Source organism: Ambystoma mexicanum, chromosome 1p (assembly GCF_040938575.1).
Source record: "Ambystoma mexicanum isolate Mex_15411 chromosome 1p, UKY_AmexF1_1, whole genome shotgun sequence".
Taxonomy (NCBI): domain Eukaryota; kingdom Metazoa; phylum Chordata; class Amphibia; order Caudata; family Ambystomatidae; genus Ambystoma; species Ambystoma mexicanum.
Window position 1 is genome coordinate 1,241,730,712 of NC_090921.1, and position 27,703 is coordinate 1,241,758,414.

At 47.5% G+C, this 27,703-nt stretch overlaps 1 protein-coding gene and 2 non-coding genes across 3 annotated transcripts in view; 2 read left to right on the forward strand and 1 right to left on the reverse strand.

Moving 5' to 3' along the window:
• Positions 1 to 22,008, reverse strand: part of LOC138540485 (myeloperoxidase-like) — a 123,849-nt gene extending 101,841 nt beyond the window's left edge. The window contains exons 1-2 of the mRNA XM_069641692.1: positions 21,933 to 22,008; positions 9,146 to 9,236 (exon numbers count right to left, since the gene is read on the reverse strand). Coding sequence (XP_069497793.1) covers positions 9,146 to 9,236; positions 21,933 to 22,008 — 167 coding nt within the window. The remainder of the gene's footprint in view (positions 1 to 9,145; positions 9,237 to 21,932) is intronic.
• LOC138462704 (U1 spliceosomal RNA) lies at positions 10,761 to 10,929 on the forward strand. The gene has a single exon (XR_011265303.1). It is a non-coding gene; the product is annotated as a U1 spliceosomal RNA (small nuclear RNA).
• LOC138462439 (U1 spliceosomal RNA) lies at positions 12,230 to 12,396 on the forward strand. The gene has a single exon (XR_011265039.1). It is a non-coding gene; the product is annotated as a U1 spliceosomal RNA (small nuclear RNA).
• Positions 22,009 to 27,703: the final 5,695 nt, after the last annotated feature.

Sequence of the window (27,703 nt, forward strand, 5' to 3'; positions counted from 1 at the left end):
TTCTGATTACAAAGGGATGTCTTCCCCCTTGTAATAAATGCCTCCAGACCTCGCATGCCTTCTTCATGGCCAAGAGTTCTCTTTCGATAACTTAGTAGTTTTGTTGGCTCGAGGTAAGGGTCTTAGACAAATAGGCCACTGGATGTTCTTCGTTGTCATTTTCTTGAAGCAAAACCGCTCCAATGGTGGCTGCGGAAGCATCTGTTTCAAGTATGAACTGTTTCTCTTGATCTGGTTGTCGTAGAATGGGAGCACTGCAAAACTTTTTTTCAATTGTTGAAAACTCTCTTCTGCTTGGGCGTTCCAGACAAATGGCATGGAATTCTTTTGTAGAGTAATCTCAGAGAATCCTTGGATGAAACGTCTGTAGAAATTTGCCATGCCCAAGAATCTTTGTACCTCTTTAACGGACGATGGAGCCGGCCATTTGAGAATGGCATCTACCTTATGTTCGTCCATCTGTACTCCGTGTGGTGAGAGAATAAAGCCCAGATAGGTTACTGTTGTGACTCCAAAAACACACTTTTCTTTCTTGACCAATAGTTGATGTTGTTTGAGCCGCTTTAATACTTCTTTCAAATGAATCAGGTGTTCTGGCATGCCTTTGGAAAAAATCAAAATGTCGTCCAGGTAAACGACAACTGACACAAATAGAAATTCTGAAAAGATTCTGTCTATAAACCTTTGGAACATTGCCGGTGCGTTTACTAACCCAAAGGGCATTTCTTGATACTCGTATAACCCAAAGGGTGTCCTGAAGGCCGTTTTCCACTCATCCCCGGCGCGTATTCTGAGCAGATGGTAGGCGTTGCGCAGATCCAATTTGGTGAATACCGAGGCACCCTGGACAGCCTCTAAGATGTCAGGGATGAGTGGCATGGGATATCTATCCTTCTCTGTTACGTTGTTCAGTCCTCGGTAGTCAATACAAGGCCGAAGGTCTCTGGAGTCTCATTTTGGTATGAAAAACAATGGTGCACCGGCAGGGGATTTTGAGGGTCTAATGAGACCGTTGCAAAGGTTATCATCAAGATATCTCCGGAGTACTTCCTTCTCCGTCTTGGAGAGAGCAAACATCCTTCCAAAAGGTACCAGAGCTCGGGGCACCAGGTCAATGGCACAGTCCTCTGGTCTGTGGGGAGGTAATACTGCTGGAGTGCTGTTGGCAAATACCGGATTGTACTCCTCTAACACCTGGGTGAGAGTATGTATGCTGACAGTAGTGAGGAGCGGGCTGGGAAAGGTCTTCACTGGCTTATACTGCGTCCTGTGAAAGCATTCGGTGTGACAGTGGTTTGAATCAAATCTCAAACATTTAGTCTTCCAATTGATGCTCGGATTGTGTTGACGTAGCCATGTAATTCCTAATATTAGAGGGAAGTGTGCGGCTCTGATTATGTCAAAGATAATGATCTCTGAATGCTCGTGAATGCTGAGAGGTAAAGGTTCTGTGGTCTGGAGAATGGGTCCCGAGCTCAAAGGTCGGCCATCCACTCCTTCGACGTCTTGACCGTGACTTCGATCAATGCGTTTAGCTCCGACCTTGTCCACCCATAAGGTGTCAGCAAAATTCCCGGCGGCCCCACAATCTAATAATGCTAATGTCTCCACTTGAGACCCATTGATCGCAACCTTCACGGTTAGCACCATTAGTCGTGAGTCTTCGGGTACGTTGGATGCGTCAATTGCCATGGTCACATAGGGACTACAAAAGGGCCCTCGATTACCCATCCATTCTAGGATCGAGGGTTTTCGTTTCCCGCTGGCCTGGTGGGTAATTCGGTGCAATTCCGTACTGCACGTTTGTCTGAAGCACAATAGGCGCATAAACCTTGTTCCCTCCTTCTCTTTCTTTCTTCAGGAGTTAATGGTCTCCGGGTGAAACCTATCTGCATGGGTTCATCTGTGCGTTTGGTAGCAGGTGGGAGAGGAGGGGGGGTCCGGTGAATGAAGGCCTTAGCTTCCGTCTTTCATTACGCCTTTCTTGCATTCTGGTTTCCATCTGTAGAGCAGCAGTCATCAGCTCAGGTAACGTAGCAGGTCGTGGAAAGTGAGCCAGTTCATCTTTCAATTCCTCCTTAAAACCACGGCGGAAGATGATATACTGAGATTGATCAGACCAACCGGCCTCCATAGCCAGTCTTTTAAACGAAGAAATGTAAGTCCTAACATCAGCCTGACCTTGGCGTGCGTCTAACAATTCTTCCCCGGCTGCAAATGAAAGTTCTGGACACTCAAATGTCTGTTTCAATAGTTCCAAGAACGCCCTGAAATCCTGTAGTATTGGATCGTTACCAGTGACAAGAGGTGTGGCCCAAGCTAGGGCATTGCCTGTCGTGTTAGATATTAGAAATCCTGTTTTTGCATGGTCTGAAGCATACGTGCGGGTTCTAAAAGCAAAATACACTTTGCATGCATCAAGAAACTCTTTTAGTGTCTTAGGGGAACTGTCGTATTTGCCCGAGGATAGGGCCATCAGTGGCAAGTCAGTGGACTGAGGTTCTCGTGCAGCTACCATTTGCTTCAGTAGATTGTTCTTCGCCTTCATGTTTTGCATCTCTAATGAGAGGCTTTGTACTGCGGCTAACAATTCTTGTACTTGCTCTGAAGTAGCCATAGTGGGTACTTGGCATTGCAAACAGTCAACTTCCTTTTCTTGTTGAGGCTGTGTGTCCCACTTTCCCTCCTCCACCTCCTCACCTGAGTAAATCGTGTCCTCTTCCACTGGGCTCAAGGATTGGTGGGATCTGTAGTCCTTCTCTTTTTTGTTTTGAAGTTTGAGTCTCGCACAAGAGGAAGCCACAGTGAAGGCTACTAGAGAGCACTTCCCTGAGGACCCCCCTCCCGGGAGGGACAAATTAGGGGAAAAAGCCAAACGTGGCAAAAAAACCCTCGGAATTGTGGGCAGCTGGATGTGAAGGTGCAGGATTCGAGTGGAAGAAAGTATTCGTCCAAATGTGGACACAGGAATCCGAAATATTTGAATAAGAGTTCGGACAGCACTGAAAGCCCAAAGCGTTAGGCAGCAGGACAGAAAGTGAAGGGAGGATGCGGCGAGGCTGCTAGGAAAGTAACCCGTATCGAGGTCCTCGTACTGGAAAGTAGCCTAAACAGGAAGGAGTACGGGCAGAGAGGAGGGAAGAAGAGTAAGATAACAAGAAAAGAAACTGGAAGAGTCCGGGACACCAAGCGTAGGGCAACAAGGGCAGCAAAGGAAAAACACAGCTGACCGAAAGGTTGCAACGTGCAGATGTCAGGAGGAGCAGTTCCTAAATAAGTCTACGTACATGCGACGTAAAAGAACTAGACGCTGCATGTACGTTGTAGAAAGCGTGCTGGAAGTCAGGAAGTGCGGTAGTGATTCCAACGGGGCCATAGACGCCAATATCCGAGGCACTTTTCTGTACCTTCAACGCGGTCCATCATGCCACTGTGACAAATTGGCGATATCCTGGCACTGGACTGGTTGTCCTAATTTCGCTCCAACCAACCTTCCCATGTTCAACTGGGCCCTTTTCTCTCCCTTATCACACTTTCCACCTGCAACGTCCCTTAAGGCTCTATCCTCTCACCGTGGCTCTACAACATCTACCTTGCCGCTCTGTCTCACCTGATCTCCTCCTTCTCTCCTCACTTCCAATGCCATGCAGACAACATGCAGCTCTCCTTCAAGCTGCCCTCCACTGCCTCCTCTTCCTCCTCTCTCATCCCTGACTGTCTGACTGCTATTCCGGCAATGTGTGTCCCCAGTGATCCCTGCCTTAATGCAGTAAGACTGAGATGCTTCCCATCGTGAACCCTGCTCCCTGCTTCCTGCCAAACCTCTGGCCACCATCTATGCGTGCCCTCCCCTCACCCTCTTCTGAGGCAAAAAACTCTTGGTTGCCATCTTAATCTCCTCTCTTTCCTTCTCTCCTCATATCACAGACTTTGCCAAGAAGACCCACTATCAGCTGCACCTGCTCAGAGGCATTCTCTATTTCGTCACCTTCCCCCAGAAACTCAATAACTCCAGAGCTCTGGTCCTCTCTAGGCTGGACTACTGCAACAGCCTCTTCCTCAATTTTCCTTTATCCTCCCTTCACCCCATTCAACTAAATCAGAATAGGGCAGCAAGACTTTTCCTTGGCCTCAAGCCCAGAGACCACATCTCTCCAGCCTTAAAATCTCCCCACTGGCCCACGGTTGCTGCTAGGATCAAGTTCAAGACCCTCTGCATCATCATCTACAAGGCTACATCCAACTCTCTCTCTCCCTAATTACCTCCTTGCTAGAGCCCTTGGGGCTTCTAGCTCCAACAATCTGCAGATCAGACGCTTTTCAAAGCAGAGTTTGGGGGGTAGATCTCTCTCCTCCGCATGAGCCTTCCTCTGCAATGGTCCCCTTGCCCCTCTCAGACCTGAGCCAGATCTCCTTAAGTTCAGGAAGCTCCTCAAGACCCTCCCATTCTCTTCTTCCTTCCCTCTCACCCTCCCCTGCTAAAGCCCCCGTTTGCAGCATTGACTGACTGCCTGGCTTTCCTCTGAGTTCTACAGGGCACCATGCCCCTCCGCCCAGTCCACCACCTTCCTCGCACTTAGCATGTTGTCCCCCACCCCTTGCATCCCATGCAATCCCTGGCACTTGCTTACCTGGTCTTCCCTTATCACCCGCTTAGCCCTTATGGCCCACGTCCCCCCTCTTCTGCCCCCCACTTCACTTGCACTCTCACCTCCTTACACTGCACTTCCCATACCACCCTAGCACTTCGCATTTGCGCAGACTGGTACTCCCTCGCACTTATTGTTACTGCACTTGCAGGATGCGAATGGCACACGACCTAGTAGAACCGTTATTGTTATCTTTCTCCCTTCTCCCCAAAACGAATCCTTACCTTTCATTTGTAATTCAGCTAACTAGATGGTAGTTCATTTTATTGTGATCAACACATGTTGTTGGGCAACAGGAAGACCCAGGGCTTGATTTATGACTTTAGCATCGTCAAAATATTTTCGCCGTGTGTTCTCTGCTGTTCTATCCCACTTTGGTTGCCAATCTCTTTCATCCTTAAAAGCAATATGCGGTAGGTGTTATTGAAAGATCAGTAATGTATCAACCATGGGGATTCATGTTATCCTGATAAAAGAAATAGGAATATGTGTAGATACAGATGCATGAAGGCATACTCAGATGTATTTGGTTCTATGAAAAGAGTGAATAAATCAAATAACAGTGCGTGGACTGACTCTGGAATCATTTGTGTTGAGAACCAATGAGACCAGAGATATGTCCCCACTCAATGCCTGTGATCGCAGCTTTGTGTGGCACGCATTAAGGGCATGCCTTACGGGGGCCCATCAGAGTAGCCTAGGGCACTTGTATAGGGGCCAGTTATTTAGGCGCATACATTTTTAGAAGTGTTACTGCTCTCTAATGTTAGCTTAGTAGTAGCCTACAAGTGCATCCTCCCTCATCACTCTAGCCTACTTCATTTCTAGTAGCAGCAGTGAAATGGGCTGTTCAAGCGTCCTGTCAATGTGTACTATTAGCTGGTATATAGCACATTCTGTCAGAGAGTAGCTGTGATTTATCATTCAAGGGCCAGAGGAATCATTATTCTTGTCTGAACCTGCCTTTCCTCTTCCTATGGATCTCCATCCCAGACAACAATGTATTATCGATTTTCTTATAAATACCTTATCAAAGGCACTCATTCCTAGGTTGGTGCTAGTCATGGCGCTATTAGGGCCATGACTAGCACCAATACCGGTACCGCCACCGACGTGGCGGTATGGGGACTTACCGGTCCATTCCGCCATTTGCGGGACCGGTAAGTCCCCATTTGAAATGCCATTCCCCATTCCCAAATGAGCCCCCATAGGGCTCAATAGGAAGGGGGAAGGCGGCAATAACGTTACCGCAAATTGCGGTACCGTTATTGACCCCGGTAACCCTTTGCAGGCCCCACCCTTAACGCCTGGTAAAACCAGGCGTTAAGGGAAGGACCCGCAAAGGGACCTCGGAATAGGGCCCAAAGGGATTACCGGCACCAGTGTCATTACCGGCGCCCGGTATCCCTTTGCGCCCGGGTCGTAATGACCCCCAAAGTCTTATAAGATCTTACATAAATATTACTTAAAACTTATAATAGTTCATAAGAATTCAATAAATATGTCAATGTCATATAATTCTTATAAAGTTATTATTCTTCCCAAAATTCCACTAGTTGGTCACATGTTCTCATAAACTACCAATAATAATCTAATAAGGCATATAATTTAATTGAGACTGCAGTTCGGCCACTTTGACTTATTACTTCGCCTGCACCTTGTGATTTTTTTAAAAGAAATATGAATATCACACGGGGTGCTGCGCCAGCGCACCAGCTTATTTCTTTCTTTTATTCATTTTTTTTTGCAGCGTGACCCCGCTGCTACTGCCAGCCTGACCCGGGTCATGCCATTGTGATTCTTAGTTTTTTGGAACTCCTGCATGTCCTTTCATGCCAGCCAGGGCCCAGGCGCCCACACAGTGAGTCTTAGACACACCCTGGCTGGTGCGGACAGGCAGGCAGAGGAGTGAGCAGAGGCCCGGCTGGCAGCATACAAGCAAGCCTGATTCTCGGAGTTGTAGTCTGGACTGACGGATTCCTGACATCGAGATGCAGTGACAGTCACTTGGTCACTTGGCTCAAGGTAAGAGCGAAGTGAGTGACAGTGTGTCCTAAATCTCGATCAGTATGTGCACTCTCAACGTTTGTTGTGCAGATCAGGATTGAGGCACACTGGCACAGCATTTTAGTTCAACAAGTATGCCCATTAATCGAGAGCAGTATGTGCACTGGCAGAGTTGTGCTGTGCAGGTCAGGACTGAGGTCCTATGAAAGAGCATTTTAGTTTAGATGGGTTGCCAAAAACACAGGAGTGAGGTGCACAAGTCTGAGCATGATTGTCTGGAATGGGGTCGGGGGAGCTGCAAGCGTAGATTTATTCAGAGCTGTGCTGTGTTAGCCTTGGACAACCATTGTGCGTCCTGTGGTGCACGTAAGAATCAAGGGCCCTTGTGGCATACCCGATTGCACTTGATAATCACATCTTTGGAAGAGGAAGCCTCACGATTCACAAAGTGCATAATTAGGCAATAAGCCCTGAGACTGCGGGCCATTACTGCATAAGGTAATGCTCCCAGGGCCCATAGTTACAGAAGTTAATGAAGGCCCCGGGGGCATTACCGTATGTGGTAATGGCCTGCAGTCGAGGGGCTTATTGTCATTAGTACCCCAGCCCGTTAGACTCTAGTACTTATGTTGTTTTTTTTCCGGCTGTGAGACGTGTCGCGTTTTGCAGCCGATAAAAAATAAACTTTCAAAAAATGGCTGCCATGGTCAGGAAAATATAGTTCGTTTTCTCTTTCTGTGACATCCATAGTAAACGAACATGTCTGCCATGAAAGGGGAGAAGGGACTACACACAAAGTACCTTCTCCCCTTCCATGGCGGCCATTGAAGCATATTGAAAAAAAAGTAAACAAAAACAATTGCATCCATAGAACAGGGAGAAGGCTCCCTGTCAATGGTGGCCATTTGCAGGAAGTACTCCAGACACTGCACGAAGTTCGGAGCCTTCTAGGGCAGCTAAGGCCCGGGCGAGGGCCAGTGAGCTTAAGTTTTACAAGCCTATTGACGCTCGCTGGGTGCTAATGAAGGATAAGGTCATTGGAACATGTCTGTATGGTGGAACTAGTGAGGGAATTGCCTTGGATGCTGCTACATGAAACAGTTGGGTAGATTCTCAGAACAGCTGCAATGGCCTCTGGTACCAGAATAGACGACTGCATGCAGAATCGCGAAACTTACCCAGCCACTGCTACAACAGAATTAGAACCTGGCCTATGAGATGGGGGAGAGGGGCTTCAAAAAAGCTACATACATTGTATGTCCAAGGCATGCAATAGCAGGAAAGTCTGCATGTCAGGTTTGCAGAGCACTGTCAGAGCGATTAAGCAAAAGCATTTTCACATTTTCAAAAGTTGTAGTTGTGATGGGCAGGAAATGGGACATCATCAGACCTACAGTATTAAGGTACCGTGCAGGGCACTGTGCTGTTGCAGATCTGTGAATGGGCCCAAATGCTAGAATAGTAGGGGGTGCTAATCAACATTAAGCTTCAGACTTTTGTGGGAGCTAGTGCCTGAAAAGAGGTGAATCCTGTGTGCCAGGAAGGATTATACTGTATTTACAGAGCTGAATATGGGTTCCACTTCTGAAATCACTGCTTGCCGCCGTTAGGAGAGCAGTGCATCAGGGTTGTGTGCAAACCCCAGGGTAACAGAAGCACTGCAGACCAGAGAGAAAGGGGATTTTGTCACAGGTTCCTTGAGGTAAACTGGCAGAGCCGTGTGTTATTCCCAATCCTTGAACAGCAGCTGGATTGCTGGAATACCAGGACGGTGTAGAGTGATAGGTGTGAGATTGGACTGAGGTGTGCTGGAAGAGCAGAGCTCTTTGTGGTTTCCCTTCTGCAATGATATAGCAGAGGTGCCACTGCCTTCAAACCATGAACACCCTGCACAAGTGTGAGTAATGGGGAGGGCATGGTATTTTGCTTTGATAGACAGGAGCTCTATTCTCTTGTTCTTGTCTCTCTTAATTCATGGTTACATGTTGCTGGCACGATCCCCCTTTAGAGTGTTTTTTAGCGGTGTGCAATCAAAAAGTCAAAAAAATGAAGTCGAAAGACCAAAATGTCGAAAACAAAATGTCGAAAAAAAAGTTGAATGTTTTATTTTTTATTTATATGTATTTTTTGGGTTTAGTAAGTAAAAAAAAGGGGTCAAATAAAAAAAAATAGAAAAAAGGGGATCTGGGTGGGAACCCGTGGGAACCCCCCCATTTCGAATAAAAAACGTAATGAAAAAGAAATATGACTTTTTTTTCGACATTTATTTTTCTATTTTTTGACTTTCGACATTGTTTTCGATGTAATGACTATAAACCTTTTTTAGCAGCATATTATCATCATCAGATGATGGGGTCAAGAGTGGACAAAATACGTTTTTAAGTGTAATAGAGCAATTTGAGGTTGAGTTAGACTTGGGGTATATCACCCCTCCTGTGACTTTTATCCTGTCCGTCTGAATGTTAGATTTTAAACGTTTGACTACTTACTTGCTGCGAGTCTGAGTGAACGCATTATCGACCGCCACCTTAGCTCCTTGTGCTGAGCTCAGAATTAACTGAACATATCTTTCATCGTCAGCTATGGAGACAAAAACAACAGGAACACAGTTGGTGGTGAACATCAGTTGGTAAGATAAACTCATACAGGAGAGGCTGTCAATAGTTACAAGCTACACAAAGGTTCCTCACATCACATACAGGCATAACAAGTGTCTTTGATTTCTTGAGAGTCCCCTTCTTCATCTAGTACGAAAATATAATATATAAGTAAAAGAAATGCAAAGTTGATGCTGCTACCATAAGGATACACATGTGGCATTGGGCGATACTCTAACAGTGAACCTTGGGTTTACCTCTTTTGTAATCTGCATGGCTAAAGAACATCATTATTAAAGATCATTTTGTGGTACAGTTTGGCTCTGTTGGAAGTAGTACATGATATTTTGTTTTGTTTTTACAATATTATTATTATAGCACAGTTAAAAAAAATCTCACATCAGACTAGTTCCCGGGTTCATGGGATACAATATGTTATTGCTGCTTAAAATCTGCATTATTATTTTTACCCCAAACTGTATTCAACAATAAGGTGATGAGCAGAAGTGACAATGGACGTCATTTAGGGGTAGCCAGGTGTAGCAAGTGCTACCCCTGGTGGGGTAGCCAGATGTAGCAAGTGCTACCGCTGGTGGGGTAGCCAGGTGTAGCAAGTGCTAAGGTGATGAGCAGAAGTGACCATGGACGTCATTTAGGGGTAGCCAGGTGTAGCAAGTGCTACCCCTGGCAATTGGCTTGCTACCCCTGACCAATCAGCTGCAACCTCTATCTAATCCTCCAATCAGGAGCAAGGGGTGTGACCAATTCAAAATTAGACGCACAGCACGTTCGCACCATTGGGCTGGCTCCGGGCTCCCTCCATTCTGTTTGCAGCCAGCCAGGCAGGAGCACGAGTCATGTCTGTGAGCTGACTGAATGCAGGCCTGCACCTGACCCCGCCCATGGCCGGCAGCGCTGAGTGGAGAGGAGCTGCTCATTCCCGAGGTGAGTGATCAATGATATTAGGGATTAGCTGCCTGCAACTAGTCGAAGAATTTGCGGGTAGACCGGGTGCCGGGGTCGGTGCTGGGAAGAATTATAATATCCACCGGGTCTGCCGCGGCACTTGGCCCGCCTGCAAATTGAATTTGAGACAGTGCTTGTGCACTCTTCGTGTGTGGGCTGGTGGCTTTGGCTGCTCTTGTTAAGCTGGGCGACCTGTCGGCTCAGGAGGGTCATGGGCCCACCTGGGGCTGACAGGCCAGTGGGTCGACTGCAACAGGCTTGCCCAGGCCCTCCTGCTATCCAACTGGGCCTGCTGGCTGGCGGCCATACCCGAATGTATGCACATTTCAGGCCGAGCAGGGCCTGATGGGAGAAAGGAACTGTGCTACAATGTGCCTATTCTGCTCGGCTCTGCCTGCCAAAGCTTCCCCCTACACATGGGACAGACAGCTCTGCAGACGCTCAGGGCTGTCCGGGAGGGCTGGGTCAGGGCCTGCCTTCTGACCCTCGCTTAGCAGGGTTTCCAGAACAGGGCCAACCCCTGCCCTTCCGCTTGCAATTCATAATTACTTGGCGGGGGTGGGGGGAATCTGTGATCAGAAAGGCAGATCTCCCAGGGTGAGGGTCATCCACTGCACATCTGATTTGCTGACCACTGCAATGTCCCCAAAAGCGGGATACTCAACTGCATTATTTCTGTTAGTGGGGGACAGCGTTCGCAGTTTCCCCTGATTAAAAGTGTACAAGTAGGTTGGTTGCAGACAGAGACTGGTCTTGTAGCAGAATTTCGTTTACTGCAGTCAAGAGGGCCAGCACTGAGCATCTTGGGTTCACAGCCCTGATTTATTGGTGAAAGAAAGAAAATGCAAAGTGTGCAAGTAGGTTGGTTGCACACAGCGCCCCTGGTCTCTTAGCAGAATTTCTTTTGCTGCAGTCAAGGGGGACAGTGCTGAGCAGCTCAGGTGCACAGCATTCACTGGAGTGGTGAAGTGCACAGGCGCCTAACCTCAGATTTGTGCGCCCCATGATATCAGGTGCCCGTGTTGTTCTTGAAGCCACCCTGCCCTGGCCGTGCTCTGTTTTCGCCTCCAGGCTCTCCAACCTTAAGAAGGCCCAGCCAGCTCCTGGGGGTGGGGAGGCTGGCTACCAGCTGCCACTGGCTCTGTCCGAGCGCCGATCAGACACATTCGGGTCTTGCCTTCACAGCGTTGCCTTCTTCTTCTTCTTAATTATCGGAGGCGTGGGCGGACCCACGCAGGCTCTTCCCCATCCTATAGGATGATGTGCACCATACCAACTAATTATTATTTAGCTCCATTTAAGCTCACAACTCCTCCCACCTCCCCGTCTGCCTCACAAAATCCAACATCACACTACTCCTCCTCCTACCTCTCTCTCCATCACCTCCCAGTAAAGTCCTCCCACTCAGCTCAGCCACACCCAACGCAGTCAACCGAACCCTCATCAATTCTCTCTCTGCAACATGTCTCTCACACCTAATCAAAAAATGTCCCACCGTTTCAGGCACCCCACACACCGCACAGTCCCTTGATTCACGCTTCCCTATTCGAAATAGGCAGTCATTCAGCCCCACATGACCTATCCTCAACCGATTCAGCATCACCTCCTCCCCCCTCCTCCATGTCCGGCTGAGGGGCACACTGCCTGAGGCGCTCTTTTTAAGCGGGGTGACCTGTCGTCTCACGAGGGCCATGGACCCATCTGGGGAAGACAGCCCAGTGGGCAGACTGCAACAGGCCCACTCGGGCTCTCCTGTTATCCGACTGGGCCTGCTGGCAGACGGCCAGGCCAAAATGTATGCAAATCTTGGGCCGAACAGGGCCTGATGGGAGAAAGGAACTGTGCTACAATGTGCCTCTTCTGTTCTTCTCTGCCTACCGAAACACGTGGGACAGGCAGCTCTGCAGACGTTCTAGGCTTCCGGGAGGGCTAGGTCAGGGACTGCCCTCTCACTGTCCGTTAGCAGAGCTTCCAGGACAGGCCCAACCCCTGCCCTTCCACTTGCAACTTATACTTACCTGGCAGGGGAAAATCTGTGTTCAGAAAGGCAGATCTCCGAGGATGAGGCTCATTCATTGCACATCGGATTTGCTGACACCTGCGATGATGTCCCCAAATGCGGGATACTCAACTACATTATTTCTGGTAGTGGGGGACTGCGTTCGCGCTTGCCCCTGATTTATTGTTGAAAGAAAGAAAAAGTAAAGTGTGCAAGTATTTTGGTTGCACACAGAGCCCCTGGTCTTGTAGCAGAATTTATTTTGCTGCAGTTAAGAGGGCCTGTGCTGAGCAGATCAGGTCCACAGCATTCACTGGAGGGGTGAAGTGCACAGGCGCCTAACCCCAGACTTGTGCACCCCATGATATCAGGTGGCGCTGTGCTGGTTCCCAATATGACCACCAGCCATTGGCCCTCATTACGACCCTGGCGGAGAACCATGGTGCAATTTGCACCATGGTCCATGGCGCTAAGCTGCCAACTCCGCCATGGTGGTTGGCGGACTTACCGCCCCATTCCGACCTTGGCGGGGCGGTAAGTCCCCAATCCCCATTTACCCTTCCCCATTCCCATTTTTGCCCCATAGGGTATAATGGGAGTGGGGAAGGCGTTAATTACGCCACCGTAAATTACGGTGGCGTAATTAACAACAAGTCCCGTAGCGCCATGGATTTTTCCGCTTGCAAAAAGCAGGCGTAAAAATCACCATGCCGCTACGGGAACTCGTACTCAGGCGGAAAGGTACGCCATGGTTTACGCCGGCGTAAACCCCTTTCCGCAAGGGTCGTAATGAGGGCCATTGTGAGTTAGCGGATCCCTGCCATCAGCACATGGGGGCAGGGGGTCCTCTTGCAGATTCGGGATATCTGTTGTCCAGAGAGGGTGGAATCACATGACATCACTTCCTGTGATGTCACTCAGAGGCTGGGGCATTTTGGTGAAATGACGTCCCTGGAAGGGATTGTATGCTTGGGGCGGGAGCAAAGATCTTAATCTAGCAGAAACAGACATAGTCACAATTCATGTGTGAATTGGCACATAAGACAAAAAGGGATATATTTCGTGCTCTCAAGATTTTCCAAATTACACCTACAGACTGATTTAACATATTTTCACATTCCACTAAGCAAAGCCAGTCATGCAAAACCCAAGTGAGTCTCAATGGTCCTTGCCTCCGTTTATCTAGCTTCATCAAGAGATGTCTGGAAACCCAATTTTCTGGGTAGGGAATCCGATTTGCTAAGACTGTGTATTTTTGCTGCAATATGGTTTATTTTTTTATTTTTCTTGCTAAACACAAATATTTTTCTAATGGTTCGTTTTGATTCAGTATTTGTTTCCCTGTTCCAACTGCAACAGTGTCACCAACAGTGTCACCACTGTATCATTCGCCTATATTTGCATCATTCACTTTATTAGCTATATCAATTTATTTGGAAATGTAACCCAACAAGTGCTACTCGCTGCTAAACACTACTCAGCATTGGAGTTTGATGTCATCTCCCATTAGCGTTAAGGGTAAGACTTCTGATGGAGGATGACAACATAGCAGGGGGAGCATGCCTCTGATGATTCCCGCTGCAATCAGCCTTTCACCTCCTCCCTCTTCTGTCCTTGGATCATTCTTGCCGGTTGTGTTCTACCTTGGATTTGTTCTCAATAAAACTATACGTTTTCTTTGGATCCCGAATTGCCTAATTTGTTGTCCCTTGTTTGGATTCCAGCTTTCCCAGTCCATTCTCCTGGTGAAAGTCCAAGTCCTTCAGTGTTGGCCTCCTAGCACCTATGAGATCCCAATGAGCTTTTGACACTTCTGCTGGCAATCTGACCCATGAACTCAGTTTGAGCGCCGATGGAGTTAGCGTTTGATTCCCTTTTTAACAAAGCGCCCTCTAAGGTATTGTGCGGGAAACGAGGGATGGATTTTTATTGTTTGCTATACTGTTTTGTCTATTCCTTGGCGTTTCTAGCTTGCTAGTGCTTTCTTTTTCTTTTATCTTGTGAGAGAACCTTACAGTTTCCATCCTGCTTTTTGCTTGATCTCTTAACCAAAGGGTATTTCTGAATCTTGGGCTGCCTTATCAGGGAGAAGAATTGCTATCTACTTTGATGCCATTGACCAGTACCATACCTTGCTTTGAAATACCTCTTACAACCAACATAAGGCTGTTCAATCGCAGTATGAAATGCTCCAGTCTTTTATTATGAACCAATGACAGTATATCAATTTTACTTGTTATTTGAAATAACAAATTATTTGTCTTGAGGAAGACTTTTCCGAATTCGGGTATATTGTTGCTTATTTGGCTATGCTTTTTTTTTCTTCATCTCAAAAATTCAAACTCAAACCAACACACCTTTTCAATAATGTCAAACTTATTTTTGAATCTGATTTAAATTAATACAATATTCCAAAATTAGAATTAATATTTGTAATAGTAACAGAAAATGATTTTAATTGTTTATGTGTATTGCATGTCATTTTTTAGCATTCTCTGTTTTAATTGTTTGCATTTGTTTTTAGTTGGCTTTTTTAAACAGCTCCCAATTCTTTTCTTTGAAAAGTTCGCAATGGGATTTTTAAAAGTGACCATTTTAAAACTGCCATTTTTACAGATTTCTGTATAATTTATGCAGAATGTAATTGGGAGGGATTGCCATGTGGAATGGGTGAGAACTATTTTTTAAATGTATATTAATTAATAAAACTTTGCAGGTAATTTCATCTCTGAAAGAGAAATCTGCTGATCGGATTCCCCTTTCAGAAGCGCCAGTCCAAAAGCCTTGTGTGTACCTGTGCCCTGCTGCATCAGTATCCTGATCTGCAGAACCTGCTCTACCAGTGGCACATAGCAGTTTCAAAAGCCACGGGTGCCAATTTAACAGCTGAAGTGACAGCCAAGTCTCTGCAGTGCAGGGGCTGCATTTAAGACAGGAACCCCTGTATCAAAACATTGTAATTATGTGATTACTGTCCTGGTGGCAGACCAATCTTTAAATATAAGCCATACCTGAGGTAGGGTGTGGTGGATGGTATTTCTCATAAATATTACAGCCACAGCAATTTGATATAACACACGTGTCAGCCCTATGAGGATTATGTGTATTCTCCCCACACAGGCTGCCCCTTGAACTGCTGGCAGGTTTGTAGCCTTGGGATTGCCCCTCTTTGTTTCTTTCTGATGGCAGGGAACACCCGACTCAGACCAACAGCCACTTCACAGGAAGCTGTCCTGGGAACATGAATCAAAGGGCACATCCATTCACAACAGGAGTATCCTTGCAGCAGGGTGCTGCAAGTCAAAAGGCATTTGTTTCTATTGGGGAAGGGAGTGGGGTTAGTGCAGAGAGAGCAAACTCTTCACAGCTGGAGGACGTTTTTTCTCTCTGCCTCCTTCTTTCCTTCCTGTCCCCTGCACTTTCTGTAGCACAAAGCACTTTGGGTGTGAAGTCAGAAGGCAAGGTCCACTTGTTCCAAGTACTGGAATTGGACCTCTAAAGCAGGCTAGTTTTAGTCTAATCAGCTGGGGGCATTTGCCTTTAAAAGACATTGTATCACAGATGGGTACAGATGTAGCAACAAAATAATATTTCAGGATGTATAGGCGGCAGTCAGGTGACTTGTACAAGACCACAAACAGGCCTCCCATTAAGAATACCTTGTGGATTATCCACTGAACCAGTATACAGGGCTCCTTCCTTGAACACACGCTAGGACTTACAATAGTCCCATCAATCCCATATCACCTTGCAAATGCCCCCTGAGGGTCGAAGCACTTGTCGGCTGCATGAATAAAAACACTTGATATACTTCCAAAAAAACCTAGTGTTTGACTTATCAATAAAGAGACTCTAATCTCATTCATTCTATAGCATCTAGCACACCTGCGCAAGGCCTCCATCCTTCTTCCTACCATAAGGAAAAGTGGCTGCTGGTCGAGAGAGAGAGTACTCTTGCAAAGCCATAGTGAACGGTGGATCGCACAGGGGCAATGCGCTGATCTTGGAAGCAAAACCATTCAGAGCAACAGAGGTTCGAATCCCGGATCTGCGCTTAGAAACCAAACTCAGGTATGGTATTAGGCGCGTTATAAATAAAACAATTATGTCAATAAATAAAGGCCGCACTAGAACAGGCAACTCTCCCTCTCTGAAAGAATGAATTCTTGGAATTTATAGCAGAACATTGGGTGCTCAGCGGAGATTGCATACAGGGCAGTGAACAGCGAAACATGTCATAAGGAGAGGAAATGAAAGCACAAGATACAAGTCTTAAGAGGCAACCAATGGAGCGAGACCATAGATATATCCTTAGGGCAGTCAAAGAACTAATAAAGAACACTGACAACATTTTCAGCAGGATTCTTGCTAGCCACATTGAGCTTTGGTTTACTGAAATGGAAGTCATCCATGAGGGTTTTTCCGCTTCCGCATCTGCAGAACCCTCTCCAATCACTCGTGGAGTCCCGCAAGGTTCATGTGTATCCCCAACCCTGGATAACATCTTCACAAAGCTCCTATTTGACCACCTCGATGATCTTGGTGTATCCTACATAAATTATGCGGATGATACACAAATTCTCATCACACTCTCAGGCACATATGGCAAAGATTCAATACTCTTAATTGAAATCTACAGCATGATTCAAGCTTGGATGGCCAAACACGGTCTTTGTCTCAATGATGATAAGATAGAGTTACTGCTCAGCGGCTCTAGGTAGAGACTAAATAAGCTAGGACCCCAATATACCTCCCTCAACATCGATGGGAATGATATCAAAGTAGATAAGGATGCCAAAACGCTCAGAGTTTACTTGGACTCCACCATTATTTCTCTCTAGACAAGAAAACGCAACAGCATCAGCAACCGCATACACGTCCAAACTAATAAACGCATGCAGACCCTTCCTGGCCACCAACAACTGCATAACACTGGCAAGGGCACTCATACTCTCTAAATTGGAGTATTGCAGTACTCTATACTTAGGCACTAGCCAGCGAAATTTAAACAAGTTACAAGTATTGCAAAATAATGCCCTTGGAGTGACCCTAAACATTCCTCGCTCTAACCACATCTCACAATTTAGACGTAACACCAACTTGCACCCAATACAAGGCGGGATCACTTTCAGAACCCTAATGATCACCCACGAATGCCTGACAAACTCTGCCCCTAAGTATCTAGTCGACAAATTCTCCAAAAAGGTTCCCTCCAGACCTACCAGAGCTAATTACACTCATTGCCTCAACATCCCCAAATTCAAACTGATTAAATCTGGCTGATCTAGCTTCCCAGTGCTGGCAGCCAAGACTTGGAATGCTCTGCCTCCTGATTTAAGGACAGAATCTTCCTTCCCGCCCTTCAGAAACAAGGTAAAAACGTGGCTTTTCTCCCAGTCCAATTAAAGAGACCACCACACACCTGTATCTAGACTGATGCCCACACCATGGGCACTAAAAGGACTTTAGTCAGATACGCAACATTATGCAACCATCCTTTAAGGTCTCACTCAGAATTCTATTTGCAATTGTTTAGAACACTGTATATATCCGCTCACTGCTCCCATGTCAATTGTAAATATGCGACTTGATCTGTAACACAAGTAATTTGCCTTACATGCTCTGCACTGCAGTTTTTGTCCATACTTGTCATTAACTGTCTTAACCTGTCCTGGTAATATTATTAACAGTCATTTTGTAACAATTGTTGTATACTCAAGCTAAAGCGCCCAGATACCCCCGGGTTCAGGGCGCTATATAAGCAAATAAAGTAAACTAAATTTGCTAACCTGTTTTCTCAAGTGGGCCTTCTGTGAGCTATCATGGGTATGTACTCTCTCATTATCGAATCAGTACATGTGATAAATCCAGTGTTTTGCGTTTATAGACTACACTGCAGTGTTTGATGAAGTAAGCCGCACTCTGCACTCAAATCTTAAATGAAAACAGTACTAAGTGAAAATGTTGTTAAAAAAAAACATTTTCAAAGCCTGATTTAGAAAGACTGCTCTATGACTGCACATAGCGGTCTTTCTAAATCTAACTTGTCATGCCCCTGCTGCACCAAGTACATGCAGGGGCTGACGGGCACGGCCAAGAAGAGCATGGGAAGACAGAAGTTAGGTGTGTGTGTCTGTGTGTGTCTGTTTGCGTGTCTGTGTGTATGTTGAGGGTTAGTGTTTGGAGTGTTTGGGCAGAAGGGGTGTATGTATTGGTCTATGTGTTAGTGGAGAAGGGCTTATGGACTGTTATGGGGAGAGGGTGCAGGAATAATGAGGGGGAACAGAGGGTGAAACCCCCAATTTAAGAGGTGCGGGAGGCAGGGGGAGGTTGAAAAGTGATATTGGGCGAATATTAAAGGCTGCACCAAATCGGCCGAAAAAAACCCAGTCTTTTTTGTGTGCGCCCTTTACTATTGAACAATATCACATAGACCCATGGAACATGGAAACAGCCTGATGACTGGTAATGAATGAGGGACAGCTTGCACAAGTAAATAAACTTCAAACTGCTTACTAGCCAAGCGCATTGAGGAGAGAGGGTAGGGCAAGGGAAGGGATGAGAAGACATGGGTACTTGCACCCTTTTTATTTGAGATGTTTGTGGTAGACCTTCCTGCCCATCTCAGTGATATTGATGGGGTGCCTGCCACGGCTGCGGATACATCTTCTCCTTCAGTGTAATATGATAAAGGTCTTGCTAGTCCTTCACAAACTCCAAGAAGCGTCCAAGTATCTTAAACCACTGTTTTTTTTAAAGTATTGAAATGAAATGGTGCACCACTTTGAAATTATGTAATGATGATGTGTGTTGTTAAGTTCTACACTATGAGCCTGATTCATAAAATCCAGTGCAGAAAAGGCGCAAGTGCTGAGTGCAGAGAAGGAGCTTGAGCCACACGTGCGCCAGCCGTGGCGCAAAGAAACAATTGCGTGGCATGCGTATTCATGGATTTTCTGAGGCATCACTAGCCATGGCGCAAGGAATATCAGGCAGAGCCAATAACGCCCCCATCACACCCCCACGTGCAGTAAAAAGCAAGTAAAATGCCAAACATGGCACAAACCCAGGTGCCATCCCTGGACCAGCTTACAGTCAAGTCAAATCGTGTGAAAACTTGGTGCGGACCGGGTACGTGCTGAGTATCCATGCGATTTCCTGGGGTGCGTCTGGGGTACGCGCTGAGTTTCCAAGCGATTTGGCTGGGGTGTGACCAGGGTACTTGCTGAGTTTCCACGTGATTTGGCCGGGGTACTTGCTGAGTTTCCACGTGATTTTGGCTGGGGTGCGTCCGGGGTACGCACTGAGTTTCCACGTGATGTGGCTGGGGTGCGTCCTTGGTACATGCTGAATTTCCACGTGATTTGGCTCGGGTGCAGATGGGGTACATGCTGAGTTTCCACGTGATTTGGCTGGGGTGTGTCTGGGGTACTTGCTGAGTTTCCATGTGATTTGGCGGGGGGGCGTCCAGGGTACGCGCTGACTTTTCACACCATTACCCCGACTGCACCCCAGCCGAATCGTGTGGAAACTCCTGTGTGTATCCCGTCTGCATCCCAGCGTAATCACGTGAAAACTCAGCACGTACCCTGGACACACTCCAGCCCAAAACATCTGATACACTCTCAAATCCACTGGAAGCTGACCCCTCCTGATGAGACAGCCACACCCCAGCCCCCACCACCCATGACCACACCCTGCAGGCATCCCACACCACATGGGACCCCCATCACCCGTGACCACACCTCACAGGCAGTCCTCACCACAAGAGACCCCCCCAGCACCCGTGACCACACCCGCAGGCAGCCCACACCACAAGGGACCCCCCAGCGCCCATCACCCATGACCACACCCCACAGGCAGCCCACACCACATGGGACACCCTGATCACCTGTGACCACACCCCACAAGCAGCCCACACCACAAGGAACCCCCTCACCACCTGTGACACAACCCCACAGGTGTCCCACACCACATGGGACCCCCCATCTGCCGTGACCACACCCCACAGGCAGTCCACACCACAAGGGACACCCCCACCACCTGTAACCACACCCTGCAGACAGCCCACCCCACAAGGGATCCCCCATCACCTGTGACCACACCCCGCAGGCAGCCCACACCACAAGGGACACGACCACCACCCATGACCACACCCTGCAGGCAGCCCACACCACAAGTGATCCCACAGCCCCCATCACCCATGAGCACACCCGCAGGCAGCCCACACCACATGGGACCCCCCATCACCCATGACCACACCCCGCAGGAAGCCCAAACCACAAGGGACTCCCCCAGCCCCCATCACCCATGAGCACACCCCACAGGCAGCCCACACCACATGGTACACCCCCATCACCCATGACACCACCACACAGGCATCCCACACCACATGGGACCCCCCATCAGCCGTGTACACACCCCGCAGGCAGCGCACACCACAAGGGACACCCCCACCACCCACGACCACACCCCACAGGCAGCCTACACTACAAGGGGCCCGCCAGCCCCCCATCACCGATGACCATACCTGCAGGAAGCCCACACCACAAGTGACACCCCACCACCCGTGACCACACCCCGCAGGCAGCCCACACCACAATGGATCTGCCCCAGCACCCGTGACCACACCCCACAGGCATCCCACACCACAAGGGACCCCCCAGGCCTCATCACCCATGACTACACCATGCAGGCAGCCGACACCACCAGGGCCCCCCAGCCCTCATCACCTGTGACCACACCCTGCAGGCAGCCCACACCACAAGGGACACCCCTCTGCCACCATCACCTGTGACCACACCCCTCAGGCAGCCCACACTACATGGGACACCCCCATCACCCATGACCACACCCCGCAGGCAGCCCACACCACAAGGCATCCTCCCACCCCCCATCACCCATGACCACACCCTACCAGCAGCTCACACCACAAGGGACCCTCCCATCCGCCATCACCCATCACGGCAACCTGCAGGCAGGGCCCGTGTCATGGGACACCCCCGTCACCCATCACAGCAACCTGCAGGCAGGCCCCATGTCATGGGACATCCCCACCCCCATCATCCGTCACAGCAACCTGTAGGCAGGCCCCATGTCATGGGACACTCCCACCTCCATCACACGTCACGGCAACCTGCAGGCAGGCCCCATGTCATGGGATACCCCCACCCCATCACACGTCATGGCAACCTGCAGGCAGGCCCCGTATGCTTGTGTACAGTGATATGTTTAAGGTTCTTATACCACACAATGGTGCCACCTGCATGGTTTCTTGGCGCTCATAAATAACAGGCAATCTTGAACCATGTATCTTGGGGACTTTCTTTTTAATTCAAGGGTATTTGCTAGGCCCCACCCAGCACTAATTAGGCCATGCCCCCATACAAATGCTATGATGTTTTAGAGCCCCTCTAATCCCCCCCCCCGCACCCACCCCCGATTTCTCATCCCACTTAAGGTACTGGTTGCCATTGGTGTCTTTGTCCCCTTTTCATGTCACTCTAGCCTCTCAAAACCCAGCCCACCCCTTCCAAGGCAACTGTTTCTCTGCAAAGGCACCCAGTAATAGGACTGCATCTGCTACCTGTTGATACTCTTTTTTGTACAGCGCTTCCGGTTCGATGTACCATCCTTATTCACTCCAAAAAGTTCAAATAAAAAATGAAAGAAACAATGAAAGCTACACAGGTGGACATCGACTCAGTGCCTTACCTGAAGTTGAAGACCCTGCTGCGTGGAGCTGGCCGATGACGAACAGAGTCCAAACGGGAGCGCAGACACCCCTCATCCTTTAAAAGAAGGAATACAGAGAACATGATGCTGCTTCTTCAAACTCAATGAAACATCAAACGCACTGAACTATTGTGGGCTGCCATTGGCATGATGAGAGCAGTACCATTTAGAAATACTGGCAATGCATTACCAGCAGCACAATTAACTATTAACACCTTCAGTTAATGTTAGTGCTTCGTTGTGTAGGACAGAGCAACGACAGTGGCAGAATACAGCGCCTCGACGCCATAACAAATGACAGGAAGCGCTATACAGATACAAGATAGCACATAAGTATTCCAGTTGAACAAGAGGAGGCAGGGTTTGGCGGCTTTCCTGATGCCAAGTACAGGTACGGCATGCCTATAGGGCTGGAGTAAAGGGCTGGAGTAAATGGAGCAAAGGGCTGGAGTAAATGAGGCAATCACAAGAATTAGCCGCGTTTTGCATGCACTCACTTGCAATACTGGACTACTCACATTTGCCATTGCCAGCAGGAGGCCGAACTTAAATGAACTCGTACTTTTTAAGCCGCGTTTAGCAGTGCTATTAGACTACAAGTATTATACTGCTAAATTGGTGTATTTTCTAATCGTCTGCGAGGCAGGTTTCCAAACCTTTGCACTCCCAGTTTAAAATTGGTGCTGTTCTTCTTACGTTGTCTTTGGAGGGCTTTGCATCCGTGTACCGCCTGCAAAGGAATGGGTTTGCACTGAAACGCCTTTGTCTTACCTGCCTTCCTCTGCTCGCCCGCACGCAGTCAAGCTATTGCGTCGGGCCACTTATAACACTCCGTTGGGCAGACACCCACTCTTCCGCCATTCATTGGCTGGGAAGTGACACGCCCACCGTCCTCGTGCAGCAGATTCTTCCTTAAGATGGGTGAGGCGCTGCGTCAAGGTGTGTGTGTTTCCGTGATGACTGATAAAGATCGATTTGGTTAACTATTTGAAAAGTATACGTTGATAATACAGAGAAGCAGATGGTATGTGGCATGATGCGGTTTTGTTTTACAACATTTGCTGACAAGCAACAACAGTACCAACATGGGGGTGGAGTGTATAGCTGAGTCGTGACCAGGAGTCTCCAATGTTCCCTTCACTGTCCTGAGACCCTATAGGTTCCAAAAGGCCCCAGAAAGAGCCCACTTCCCACCATAGATCAGGCATCTACAACCAACAGACGTCCAGATCTTTTGGGCTATGACTCCAATCATCCTTCACCATGGACTATGCTGTCCAGACCTGTGGGGGTTTACTGCAAAATATCTGGAGAGCCAAAGGTTGCAGATCCCTGCCCTTGAGAGATGAGGGAATCTGGCGAAGCCTCTATGAGTAGCCGAGGAAAGAAGACGGTGGGCACAGCCACACTAGACCCCACCATGGTGAAAGTTGGGAGCAGTAGCAGCTGGTAGCATTGAGTCACAGACCCGTATGCATCCAGCCTTAAACATCGCTCTGTAGGTTAGTTCACAAGCCCCAAAGGCAGTCAATGAAGCTACAAATTCCAAGAAGGGCCAAGGGAAAAATGCTCTGGGTAGCGCAGCGCGTGACCGAGCCTGCTTCTAGAAAGCTCCCTGAAGATCTGCCACAGACATGTAGGGATTCCAAGATGACCCCTGGCAGCATGCCAGGTGCCCAAGGGACGTGTCGAATCTCTCTTCCTCTGCAAACATGCATAGGTCAAAGTTTCTGAAGAAGCTTCGAAAAGAGCAAAGCAACAACAGGCTGAAAAAGTCCCAAATTGCTTGGAACACTAACCGTTCAGAAGGAAACAACTAGGAAATACTGAAGGAATCCAACTAACCATAGTTTTCAGAGCATGTTAGAGGCTAGACACCTCCGTACATGAAATGATGTGTTTGTTTTGGAGAGAAAAGGCCAATCTCCCACAACCCAAAATACCAGTTCCACTTGATATGCCGCTCAGGAGTTATGATAACCAACAAGCAATGACAAAACAGACACTATATATATTTCTGTTTTGAAAAATCATTTGACAGGCTCTGGCATCATATCCCCAGGCCCTTACTTAATGCTTTAGCTATTTCCATCATTCTCCCAATAGGGCAGTGGTCTTCAAACTGTGGGGCTGGCCCCTCTAGGGGTGCCCACGGGATGGCCAGGTGGGGGTGGGGGCGCAAATCTCTGTAAAAAGGGAGTACAGTGGCTATGTACAATAGCAAAGATAAGCAGATATGGCATCTCGGGTCCCCAACAACACTATTTTTACTCAAGGGGGGCTCCGCAGAAACACGTTTGAATATCACTGCAATATTCTTTGGTACTTGCATCATATGGCAGGCTTTGCAATCAAAGCCCAGGCACAGTTACAACATTGCCATATATTGCCATCAAGACCATAGGTACTCCAGCATTCCACCCACTGCCCAGCAGAGGCAGAGCCAGCATTGTTGAACACGCAGGGCATGAAGCTAATGTAGTTGGGCCACCACAGTGACATTAACATCTGTAAATGCCCCCACATAGTGCTGCTGAGTGGGCATTTACAGATTCTGAGTGGGCCTTGCCCGCTCAGGCCCTACCCCATCTACGACCCTGATGCCCAGGTATCCACACTATTGCAAGGGTTCCCAACATGCTGGGTCGATTAAGAGATACATGGGGGGTTATTTCGTAATAACAAAGTGCCTCCCCCCTGCATACCTCAACATTGCATTGATTTGGTGCAATGGAACATTTTAACATGTAAAAGGGGCAGTGCAGAAGCGGCCTGTGTTTTTGGAGACAGGCTGAGCTGTCATTTGGAGCCGTTTTGAATCCTGTTATACATGGTACTGAGTTTTTTTGGTATTTCATACTTTTTTAGGTGTTCCTTATGGTGGAATTGAAATACAATGGGGGCATCAGATGGTTCCCTTCATGGAGAAAAAGAAAAAGAAAATGGTGGGGGTCTGCCCGGGCGAAGTTGGCAGGATGGAGAAGGATTAGCGGGCACATGTGTACACCATGAAATGAATCCCACTGCACGTGACCTTTGAAATCTTGTGTACATACGGCCAAATAATCACAACCGTCCTTAAAGGGAACAAGGCGTTTTTTTCATGACCTTATCCATTGTGCATATCAAGCTTCACAGTATTTTTTGTTACGTCAATCTTTGACGTGAAAACGCACAGCTTTTAGTACAGAAAGACCCACTGCACTCTCGACAAAAAGTCTTAAAGAACCCAAATATTCAAAAACTTACAAATGCAAATTGAATTCACATCTACTTTTGGAAACACATAGGATTCATCCCACAATTTTCATGTGTATATATTACACAGCAGAATCACAGTGGAGAAGCTGTGGCAAAAGCGAAACGAGTTCAAAAAAAGAAATCTTATGAGAATGCCAGAGAATTTTACATTATGATTTATGAAAAGAATCAGTGTAATTGAGAGTAATTATTTACACAAGAATTTGATAAAATTGGAAGTGAAGCAAAACTACAAAATGTAACATTTTTGAATGAAGAAAAATAAACACAATAAAAAAGTGATTTCTTATTCATGGGCCCTATTTGTATAAGGAGTGCTGACATTAAGATCCAGCAATTCTTTGGGATTTGACAATCTCCTAATCCGAGAGCCTGTGGTTAAGCGAACCTCCTTGCATGTGGGTCTCTGGCACAAGGACTCTCCTAATCTGGTGGGTCGTCTATCTTAACCCTTTACAGGCCTGGTAGTGCTACTACTGATACCCTAAAGCTCTCTTATTGCCAGCGTCTCAGTCTTAAACGCCTGCCTGATTTCACCTCACAAAGTGATGTTTAAAGTGACATTGCCAAAAAATGAGCACATTAGGCTGAGCTTTTTTGTTTTACACACTTGAAGGCTAAAGGTGGTGTTTGTTGTTAATCATATCTGGACCCACACATTCTGCTTGCCGAGATGTCATGCTCACCCTTTTCACGGGAGAGTATTCCATTGTGTTATATGTGTACTGTGCACGCATACCCTTGAGGTTGCCTCCGATAAATGTCAGGGGACAAGAGGCAGAAAGAAAATGAAAATGTAGGAGTGTGTGAAGTGTTCAAATGTGATGGGACATCTTTAGGTGTGTGTCTCTGTGCACGGAAGCGGGGGGAGGGTGGGGGTCACGTGTCTTAGAAATGGGATCCAGTGTGGGGTGGCTGTTTGTAACATGGATCAGAATTGGAATTCATGTTTTAAATTGCACACTGCAGTGTGCATTTTTCCTTGGTGTTTAGTCCGCTAATATTGATGTTGGATGACCACTTTGACCTTCAATGTTCTCCAAGAATGTTCATTGCTAAACACTTAGAACTTAGGCCTGTCATTATTGTACGCCTGTTGGAGATGGCAGTCTTTGTCAAGCAAAGATACTCTTAGATCACAGCCCAGTTTGAAGAACTATCAATGAATGTGTACACCGCACAGTCACATCTGGTTTAAAATCCATGCAAAGTAGTTGTCGTTTTCAGATTAACGTGGGATTTGATTTCATCAACCACGTTGAAATGCCTCTTTGCCAGCACTGCCAGCTAGCATTGAAGTGGCGTGTTAGATTACGGCCAGCTAACACATCACCCGCCGATTTTATTATACCTAGCATATCGAATTGGCATTATACCCAGTTAGCACAACTTTCCCAGATTCCATTATGCCCAGTTATTACATCAGTACTAGATTCCATAATGCACAGTTCACACAGAACCAGTGTTCCCTCTGTTTAGGCCTATGATAACCTTTGCTCGGGCCATCTAGTCTAGACAAATACAGTCCTATTGATCATTGGAACTGCTGCTCAGGAATCTGAGACAAGCAGTGGTCCCTAAATCCGAACACTTTCTCAACACCCACAGAATAGGGAAGACCTCCGAGCCGCCTGTCCACTTCTCAGATGGGCATGCTATTCTTGGTCGGGGATGCGGGGCAACCGGGGGGGGGGGGGCAATAACTGTCTGTCCATGCCTCTCCAACCAGAACCAAATAGTGAACTGGCGTGCGGCAGAATGCTCCTTAACACCATACAAGGTTTTCACGCGTTGAGGCGACTGTGGTGGCAGACTGGTGCAGTATGAAAAAAACAATAATAATAATAATAATAATGATTAGAAAGAATCCTCACTGACACCCTCTTTCAGTCTGCCATCTATTGCCGGTTCCTCCTTTCTCAGCAACCGATCACAACACATCATGCACCACCCCATTTCCACCTATCATTCTCTCTATCTTATGGGGTCCCTGGAGCCTCTCCCCAGTCACGTGTCTTCTTTATTATATTCATGGCCCCTTTCGTATAGCTTTTCAAAGTTCTTAACATTTCCTTGCAGTTCTATGCTGACACATTTAGACCTTCCTAAAGGTTCCCATTGCCCGGATATTCTTTTCTCAATAATTACATCTCAGTAATCAGGCCTCCCTGCTAGAACCAACATCCAGAATCTTCCAAGGAACCTCGCCTCAAATATTTCTGGTGTTAAAATCCCCAGGCTTTAGGACAGCCTGCTGTGCTCGTTCAGAGACAGCTCCTCCCCACCCGTTATCATTAACTCCATCAAGTGTCTACTACTCGCCTCCAATCTGTGACAATGATCTTCCTGACATCCTAGCATCCTTTTGCTGCCCCTGCTCACCTCATGCCCAATATGTGCCTTGAGATGATTGTAGTATATTAAAATGCATTAATAAGTAAGTAGCAGAAGAAGGTGCAGCGCCATCATGCCCAATCATCACAGCGGAG